The 9,234-nt window shown below is 63.4% G+C and overlaps 1 protein-coding gene across 1 annotated transcript; it reads left to right on the top strand.

Annotated features, from left to right (window-relative positions):
- Nucleotides 1-2,810: 2,810 nt before the first annotated feature.
- CBX4 (chromobox 4) lies at nucleotides 2,811-8,735 on the top strand. Its single transcript, XM_059047276.2, has 5 exons — nucleotides 2,811-2,967; nucleotides 3,114-3,157; nucleotides 4,301-4,366; nucleotides 6,515-6,581; nucleotides 6,862-8,735. Exons 1-5 carry the CDS (start codon nucleotides 2,899-2,901, stop codon nucleotides 8,266-8,268), a joined length of 1,653 nt encoding a protein of 550 aa, XP_058903259.1. The 5' UTR covers nucleotides 2,811-2,898; the 3' UTR covers nucleotides 8,269-8,735.
- The last annotated feature ends 499 nt before the right edge of the window (nucleotides 8,736-9,234 follow it).

The raw sequence follows: 9,234 nt of genomic DNA on the forward strand, positions 1-9,234 counted from the left end.
GGGACTCCCGGGGCTTCTTTGGAGCTTCTGGGCGTCCCCTCCCGAAGTCTTGGGGAGCCTGCGGCTGCTCGCACAGCCATACCGGCAGTTCCAGAAAAGACCCGCCGTATTGGCCGGCGGGAGCCACCCTTCCTCACCAGCTCAGCAACAGGCCCAGCCCGGCTCCTGCGCAAACCCGCCGTCGGGGCACCGAGTGCTACAGCGTGGCCCCCGAGATCCTGAACGCCGGCCCCGGAGGGGCGCGGCCGGAGCGAGCCGAACAGCGGCCTGCGGAGGCCGACGCCCCTGGCGGCGCGGAGGCTGCAGCGGCCTCTCGCCCTCCCTCGGCACCCCCCTGCCCGGGACGCCTCGGAAACACCCCTTGGAAAAAGATTTTCCAGGGGATTTTCTAGCGAGGGGGCGGGCGGAGTGTCGGGAAGCTAAGACCCTCCCCGGACGAAGGGACTGTCCAGGACAAGGTCGCTGCAGACCTCTAGACAGACCGACAGCGCCGACGGCCTGGCAGTTGGTAGGCTCAGTTTGGAAGGGTGAATGTCGCGCTGACAGCGCTTCCCTCGCCAATCTCGGGGAGGCTTCCCCTTCTACGGTCAAGTTGTCTCACACGAGAGCTCCTCTCCCGGAACACGAGCGTCAGGAAAAAGCCCAAAACACAGCAGGGGGAGGAAAACCTTTTCCTGTGTCCCCCTCCCAAATAATTCGCCTCCCTCAGCTTCTATAAATCCAGAGAGCCGCCCTACCCCAGGACTACAAGCAGGCGTCGCCCCCACCCGGGCCGGCGCGTCCCCCCAACACCTTCTCGGGGGAATCTTGGGTTTGCGCCTCAAGCTTGTCAGAGGGTAGTCGCTGCAGACAGAGCCCCTCTCTGCCCCTCTCTGAGGCAGCCAGAAAACGATCCCCACCCCCAGGACCCTCCTGGAAGGAGCCACGCGGGCCGTCTTGAGCCGCCGCCGCCACGGCAGCAGAAGCCGCCGAGCCGCGGGAGCTGCGAGGTAGTGGTGAAATGGTGGAGTCAACGTGTTCGTCCTTAAACACCAGACCGTCTCCAGGCTTCTCCCGGATTCCCGGGAGAAAATGAGACCAACGCATGCTTTGGGGGTTCGCTTCCTCACCTCGCCCCTCCCCCGCTTTCTCGAGCCCCCGCGCAGTCCCCACCCAGCATTCCGGGACGTGTGTCAGGGCGGGAGTGGAGACCCGGATGGCTTTCCCCCCCTCCAGCCCCTCCACGCTCGTTCCACTCTCGCTCGGCTTTTGCTCCTTTCCTTTCTTCCATGGACGCTCAGCCAAGGGATTGCGCAAGCTTCCTGCTCCCGGTCCTTCAAGGGTCCGGAGCTGGGGGCCCTGACACACCCCCGGGCAGGCACGCCGCTGCCCCTGCCACTTGGGCCGTCCTGTCCCCTCCTCAGGTCCCCTCCCTCCTCACTCCGACCCCACAGAGATCACGGCCCCGCGGGCGGCGCCCTCGGGAGGCCGCGTGGGGCGCAGCAGCTCCCCCAGCCGGACGCTGGAGCTGCACGCCGGAACGCGCCGTCTCGCCGCCGGAGGTGCTAAACTTCACACTCGGCGGCTTCTCCGGCCGCGTCGGGAGGGCCTCGGCTCGGCCGCCGCTGCGGTCGGGGAGCAGGGAGCGCGAATTCGTGACGAGTGCTTGGCTCCTCGGCCATTCCATTCACTTCCCTTTCGTGCGGCCCCGCTGTGCCCTGCTCAGCTTCAACCTTTTCTTGACCCTCCCTGCTCCCTCTTTCGAAGCCCTTCCCGGGACCCCACGAAGTCCTCTCGGGCCCCCAAGCCGACCTGGACATTCCCTTCGCCCCCTCTTTGTCCTCCCTGCCTCCCGCCGTGTTGGCCGCGGGCTGGGGGCGGGGGGTTGCTGCTGGAAACTGGACATCCCGCCCTCGCCCCAACAAGGAGAGGGCTGAGGGTAAATTAGGAGCCTCGCAGGTTCCGGGGTGGGATCGGAGAACCCTCTGGTAAGGTTCTTGAGCCATAGGGCCCCAAGCTGGCTGCTCCTCTATCCCCTTTCTCCTCTCCGCGCTCTCCCTGGCGGTCCTCTGCACCCAGTCGTCTCTCTCCTCCCTATCCTTTCTCTTCCCATTCCTCGCCTTCCTAAATGCCCTAAGCCTCGCGGGGCGGGGCGGCGGGACACAGAGAGTGGGGGCGCGAGCTGCCCCTGCTCCGATTCCGCCCCCTGCCGGCGACCCCCTGGGAGTCTGCACATGATGCAATTCGGTGCAAATGGAAACTGCAGTGGATGCTTCCGTGGCCCTCGGCAGGGGTCCCTGGGCAGTGCACGCTGAGAATGAGAGGCGAGGGAGCCAGCCAAGGCGGTAGGCCGCAGGCGAGGGGTCGCAGCCAGACCCTCGCGGCCCCGTCAAGCTCTCCACCCCGCCTCGGCCCGCCGCCGACACACCTCTCCGGCCCGGTCCCGTTCCCTCCCTCCAGTGTCCCTCTCCCAGGCTCGCAGATCCCTCCCCCTGCACCTCCCCGGCGCCCTCCTCCTCCCGGCCCCCTCCCGCGCCCTTCCTCCTACCCCCCCTCCACCCCCCCGCCGCCCAGGCCCGGGGCCTCCGGTAGGCCCGGCTGCGCCAATCCCGGCCGCGGCCCGCCCCCTGACGCCGAGCAGGGCCCGGCGAGGCCCCGCCCGCTGACGTCCGGATTTGCATGAGTTCTTGTGCAGCCGCGGCCCGGGCTCAGTTGTCTCAGCGAGCGCGAGCCGGGAGCCGGGGCGGGCGCGGGCAGCGGCGGGCGGCCGGGCTGTGCTGGGCGAGCAGCGGCGGCGGCGGCGGCGGCGGCGCGGGCGGCGGGGGCGCCTCGGCCGGGGCGGCAGCGGGGCGCCGGCGGGAGCCAGCAGCGTCTGCAGCCGTGCCGGCCGCCCGTGCCCCGGCGCGCTCCGGCTCGGCCATGGAGCTGCCAGCTGTTGGCGAGCACGTCTTCGCGGTGGAGAGCATCGAGAAGAAGCGGATCCGCAAGGTAGGGCGGCGCGGGGGCGACGGCGAGGCGGCGGGGGAGCGGCAGCCGGAGCAGCCCGCGGGGAGGCGGGGAGGGGGTGGGGAGGCTGCGGGCCGGAGCCGGGGATCCCGCGGAAGCTGATGGAGTGCTGTCTCTTCCCCCCTCAGGGCAGAGTGGAGTATTTGGTGAAATGGAGAGGCTGGTCCCCCAAGTAAGTAGCGGCCGAGGGGCGGGGGAGCCCGGTGCCGAGGCGCGGGGCTCCCGGGCTCCGGACCCGCTGGGCTGGTGGGGTGGTGGGGGGAGCGGACGGGAGGCGGGGTGGAGGTGGGGTGGAGGGAGGAGGGGGTGGGGAAGTCGGTGGCAGGCACTGGGGAAGCCGAGCCGCCGAGCCCGAGCCCGGCGCCCTGTGTTGTGCTCTGCTCTCCGGGAAATGCCATCACTAATTTATGCACTAAAAGGAGCCGGAGGAGCTGGAGAGACGCGGGGCCGAGCCGGGGAGGCCGGCGGAGGGAGGGAGGGCGCAGGCACTGACTGATGTGCAGCAGAAAATGGCTCCTTTCCCCTTTCCCTCCACCGAACGGCTCCATATTGCAAAACCAAAAAAAAAAAAAAATTAAAAAGCGACGAAAATGCAATTGTGTGCCTCTTCCCTCCTAGTGGTGCAGGGAGAGGAAGAAAAAAAGCAGAAAATGTTGGGAACTGTCACTGCGGCGCTTTTGGTGGGGAATTTTTTTTTTTTAATTTGAAATGCGAAGGCACCGGATGGAGACAGACGCGCAGGCACACACACACACACACACACACGCACACACACACACACACACAGAGGCATATTTTTGTGTTGCTGAGTATTTGGGGGTTGCTTGCCCGTGACAGCGGTCTCCAGGGCCGCGAGGGGGTGTGGGGGGCCGCTTGGCTGACGGTTATCGGATTAGGGGTCAAATGGAGAATGGCTGAAGCCCTCGCGGAGACTCGGGGCTGGGGAGAGGAGGAGGGGACTGCGACTTTGCATTTTGGCTGCTTTGCACGCAGGGTTCCTGGTGAGCAAAGTGGCTTTGGAACATGTCGCAGTAACATGCTTAAAATTCTTGACAACTGCAAAATAAACTGCTAGTTTCATTTTTCTTACCCCTCCCCTTTCTTCCTGCCCTTGTGTGTTTATTTTGACTCGGGGAGGGTGTATCAGGGACCGTGTCAGGCCTGCAGAAATTTACTCTCCACCCCCACATCCACAGCTAAATAGCTTTCGGTTCATGAAGACAGAGTAGGGCCTTATGTCATTCCCCACCTGGAGGCCGCAAAGCTGGCTCGGTTTTTTTTTTACGCCGTGTCCCCCTCCCTTTTCCCTTGCAAGATATAACACGTGGGAACCCGAGGAGAACATCCTGGATCCCCGGCTGCTGATCGCCTTCCAGAACAGGTGAGCGTCCCTCAAGCAGCCGCCTCTTGCAGCCGTGACCGTATATGGGAATGGGAGAGTGGGCCAGCGCTGCAACAGGAAAGGGGGAAAGGGCCGGGAGGGGGCTGGCAGGAGTCCCCTCCCCCCGCGTCTGAATGGGCACGGCTGGGGCCTCGGCTCCTCTAACCAACATCCTTGGCGGTTGCTGCAGCTTGCGGGGGGGGGTGGGGGTGGGGGTGGGGGTGGGCAGGGCCGGAGAAGGAGAGACTTGTGTTTGGGGAAAACTGTGGGAAGGGTGCGTGCGGGTGGCCCTACAGCTGCGCGGAGAAGTTGGGGCTGTGCCTGGTTCCCTGCCGGCCCCCCTCCTTTCGCTACCTTGAAGCCCCACCCCCGGAGCCTAGGTGTTGCTTTCCTGCTGCCACTGGCCGCTTGGCACGGGCAACTCTCGGGGCAGATCCAAGGGAGCTGGCATTGTGAAACCACCGGACGTCACGGAACTGAACTTAACCTGTTGGGGACTGGAGAAAAGTTGACAAGGCCTTAAGTTGCTACCCTCACCCCCCAGGGAGCTTGGGATTGGCAGGGGGCAGATTCTTTCTGGAGCTGCGTGCCCTTCACACCTCCCACTAGGCTGCTTGGTGGGTCTGGACCCCATTCTCAGGGTAGGGGGAGCTTGGCCCAAAGGGTGTGGGATGGGCACTGCCTGGTGGTGGAGGGGTGGCGTCTGACGAGGGGCTCATCGTGGGCACAGATGCTTGTCACGCTGCAGCTGCTGCAGCTGGATTCACCGCCGGTGGCTGCGGTTCTCTGTTTCGGGGAGGACAGAAGGGGGAAGGGCGATCGAGGAGGGGAGGAGCGGCAAGAGCCCGCGGAGCTGGGCCACACCGCTGCCTTCTAGCCCTCCTCCCCCTTTTATTTTGCATTATTTCCTGTGGCGCGTTTGGCGCTAAAACTGTAAACTCTAGACCCTTGGAACAAGCGACCAGCAGGGAAGTTGCTCTCCTGCGATGTTGGGGGGCGCCGAGAAGGGATCCTGCCCCGGTTCCACCTGGGAGTTCACCACCCTATAACCATGTCAGCGGCTGATGCCATGTTGCATAATGGGTCCCCAAAGACTTAAAACGCAGCCTGTTGCAATGCCATGCAACTTGGAGTTAGGCCCCGGCCCGGGCCCCCAGGCATGGTGAGCCCAAGGGTTGGGGGGTGCCTAGGGCCGCTGGAGAGCGGATTTCTGGCCCGGGAATGGTTTGCAACTTGGGCCAACGCTGGAGAGGCACTCTTTTCTCCCATAGAGGGCTGGGCAGTGCTAGGATCATCCTCCCCCCAGCCTCAGGTCACCCTCCACCAGGCTGCAGGAGGAAGCCTGGCAGCTGTATTGACCACTGCCACCGCCGTGGGCTTTATTAATAATTTGGAAATCAGGGGAGGCTGGGAGCCCGGGCTCGTGGAAGAGGCGGTGCTTCTTCGTGCCGCCCCGCGTCGCCCCGCCCAGCAGCTCTGCCCAGGCCTTGCCAGAGCCGGTTCACCAGGTGGCTGCAAACCTGGCCAGGCCCTGGCCTCGGCGTCTGGCCCCCGCCCCCAGCCCCTAATTGGCTCATTTGCCGCTGTGTAAACAAGGGCGCAGCCCCTCCCCCTGTTTAGTGCCTGGCCTTTAAGGAAACGAGTCCTCCCTTCTGCCGGCGGCACTCGTTATCTGAATCTTAATGAGGTCATTAGCATCCCGTGCCTCTCTGACGGGGAGGCCCAGGGTCGACGCACACCTCATTTGGACTTGTTTGCATCCCCTGAACCCCGAAGCCCAGTGCACTTTGTGCAGGGCCCCGGGCCCAAGGCTGTGGACACCAGTGCCAAGCCGCCCAGCCCCAAGCTGCAGGCAAAGAGGCAGGGCTGTCCGGGGGCCCGGTTCAGGTATGGACATCTGAGGTGGGGGAGAGCTTCAGAGAAGACCCCTTGGGCAGATAGGGGTTGGTGTGGGCGTAAAGCGGGACTCTGGGCTGGACCGGGGCACCCAAGTGGGAGCCGAGGCGATCTTCTGCGGTGAGCCCTTGATCCCTCCGGTTCCTGCTGGCCCCGCTGCTTACCAAAGTGGGGGTATCACGCAGGCTGAGGCATAGCAGGAGGGAGGTGACTCTGAGGCTAACAGCACTGCCTTCTGTTCCCTCTCCCCAGGGAACGGCAGGAGCAGCTGATGGGATATCGGAAGAGAGGGCCGAAGCCCAAACCACTGGTGGTGCAGGTGAATACACTCCCTGGCCCCGGGGGCCGTCCACAAGTCTTTCCCTTGACTTTGCCTCCTGAGCTGCCTCCAGGCCCGGAAGTCAGGGCGAGTTCCTCCAGAACACCCAATTCCACTTTCTTTCATCATGACCTCCCACACCCTTCCCCGCCCCCTCTGCCCCATAACGCAGCTGCTGACCTGGTAGGGGCTGGGACGCTCCTGGTGCTTGAGGCTTGCTCTGGGGCTGGCCTTACCCCTCCTCTCACCTCTTCCTCCATTTCTACGCCCATTCCCCTAGGTACCTACCTTTGCCCGTCGTTCCAACGTGCTGACCGGACTCCAGGACTCCTCGGCTGACAACCGCGCCAAGCTGGAGCTGGGTGGTCAGGGCAAGGGCCAGGGGCACCAGTACGAGCTCAACAGCAAGAAGCACCACCAGTACCAGCCGCACAGCAAGGAGCGGGCGGGCAAGCCCCCACCGCCAGGCAAGAGCGGCAAATACTACTACCAGCTCAACAGCAAGAAGCACCACCCCTACCAGCCGGACCCCAAAATGTATGACCTGCAGTACCAGGGCAGCCACAAGGAGGCGCCCAGCCCCACCTGCCCGGACCTAGGCGCCAAGAGCCACCCGCCCGATAAGTGGGCCCACGGCGGGGGGCCCAAGGGCTACCTGGGAGCGGTGAAGCCCCTGGCCAGTGCGGTCGGGGCTCCAGGCAAGGGCTCCGAGAAGGGTCCCCCCAACGGGATGACGCCGGCCCCCAAGGAAGCAGTGACAGGCAACGGGATTGGGGGCAAGATGAAGATAGTCAAAAACAAGAACAAGAACGGACGCATCGTGATCGTGATGAGCAAGTACATGGAGAACGGCATGCAGGCGGTGAAGATCAAGTCCGGCGAGGCAGCCGAGGGCGAGGCGCGCTCCCCCAGCCACAAGAAGCGGGCTGCCGAGGAGCGTCACCCCCCTGCAGACAGGACTTTCAAAAAGGCCGCGGGGGCGGAGGAGAAGAAGGTGGAAACGCCCTCCAAGAGGAGGGAGGAGGAGGGTCCGGGGGCCGGGGACCTGCAGCCCCAGGAGGCCGGCTCCCGCAAGCTCTCCCCGACCAAGGAGGCCTTCGGCGAGCAGCCCTTGCAGCTCACCACCAAGCCTGACCTGCTGGCCTGGGACCCGCCCCGCGGCACACAGCCGCCCTCCCACCACCACCACCACCACCACCACCACCACCATCACCACAACGTCGACCTAAATCTCTCCCATGCGCGCAAGCGCTGCCTCTCCGAGACCCACGGCGAGCGAGAGCCCTGCAAGAAGCGCCTGACAGCGCGCAGCATTAGCACCCCCACCTGCCTGGGGGGCAGCCCCACCGCCGAGCGCCCCGCGGACGTGCCCCCTGCCGCCGCCCTCCCGCAACCGGAGGTCATCCTGCTGGACTCGGACCTGGACGAGCCCATAGACTTGCGCTGCGTCAAGACGCGCAGCGAGGCCGGGGAGCCGCCCAGCGTCCTCCAGGTGAAGCCTGAGGCGCCCGCAACTGCAGCTGTGGCAGCTGCGCCGGCGACAGCGGCCGAGAAGCCTCCAACCGAGGCCCAGGACGAGCCCGAGGAGCCACTCAGCGAGTTCAAACCCTTCTTTGGGAATATAATTATCACCGACGTCACCGCAAACTGCCTCACCGTCACGTTCAAGGAGTACGTGACAGTGTAGCCGAAGGGCGTCGGAAGGGGAAGCGCTGTACCCGCCGGGGCTTAACACCTGGCAGGGCTTGGGGGCGGACTCCTCCTCTCTCCAACTGCGGGAGATCCGGGCCGGGCCCCAGCGCGAAAATGCCAGAAGCCGCGGCAACCGCGCCCCTCCACCGGGTTCTGGCTGGAGCGCCCGGCCCACACTGGCGCCTTCCACGCCGTGCCTGCGGGTCTCGCCCCTCATCTGCCCCATCCCCTCTCTCGTGGACCTCCGGGACTGACAGGGCAGCCACTCGAGGCGGTCTAAGAGTTATAGTATTATATTTTAACCGTGCTAACTTGTCAAGTGCAGACTTTACTCCCGTTTGTACGTGGTGTTATTATTGAAATGTATTGTTTGAGCTCAAAAGGCCCACCACCCCCTTCGGGCTGATATATATATATTTATTTGTAGGTATTTATATATTGAAATATAAAAACCTAGATTTATGGAGTTCTCTCTAGATCATGTTATATTCTATATCAGACAAACTATTTTCTGTTGACCTTTCTACCCGTTCATTCAGTATTTCGGTTGATTTCATTTCCTCCCCTTCCAGGAACTGCAATACCAGTAACCTTGGTATATATTTTTTGATACTGTACACATGGATGTGTTGTTTCTATGTGCAAAAAAAATTTTTTTTGTTAAAAGGCTAAACGAGCTCTCTAGAAACTGCTGCTACTAGAAATGTCTAAACTATAAGCTTCCAATTATTACCTGCTTGAATGTAAATATTAAATGGAGATGTTGAAGGTGCACTTTCGCTGTTTGAGATTAGCGAAGAGCGAACGTCAGAGACTCAGGAGGCGGCTGGACCCCTCTCCCCATCCCGCTTCCGCCTTCGGTCTGGCGGGGGGGGGGGGGGCGGTGAGGTTGTGGGGGAACCTATCGCAACTTGCGCTTAAACCTTTGCAAAAGCAAAGTGGACTGGTTTCGCGAGCAGAG

Source organism: Kogia breviceps, chromosome 19 (genome assembly GCF_026419965.1).
Source record: "Kogia breviceps isolate mKogBre1 chromosome 19, mKogBre1 haplotype 1, whole genome shotgun sequence".
NCBI classification, from domain to species: domain Eukaryota; kingdom Metazoa; phylum Chordata; class Mammalia; order Artiodactyla; family Physeteridae; genus Kogia; species Kogia breviceps.

Coding starts and splice junctions, on each gene's coding strand:
- CBX4 (XM_059047276.2), top strand. CDS start 2,899: ATGGAGCTGCCAGCTGTTGGCGAGCACGTCTTCGCGGTGGAGAGCATC. Junction 2,968..3,113: donor AGAAGAAGCGGATCCGCAAG/GTAGGGCGGCGC, acceptor TTCCCCCCTCAG/GGCAGAGTGGAGTATTTGGT. Junction 6,582..6,861: donor CCAAACCACTGGTGGTGCAG/GTGAATACACTC, acceptor CCATTCCCCTAG/GTACCTACCTTTGCCCGTCG.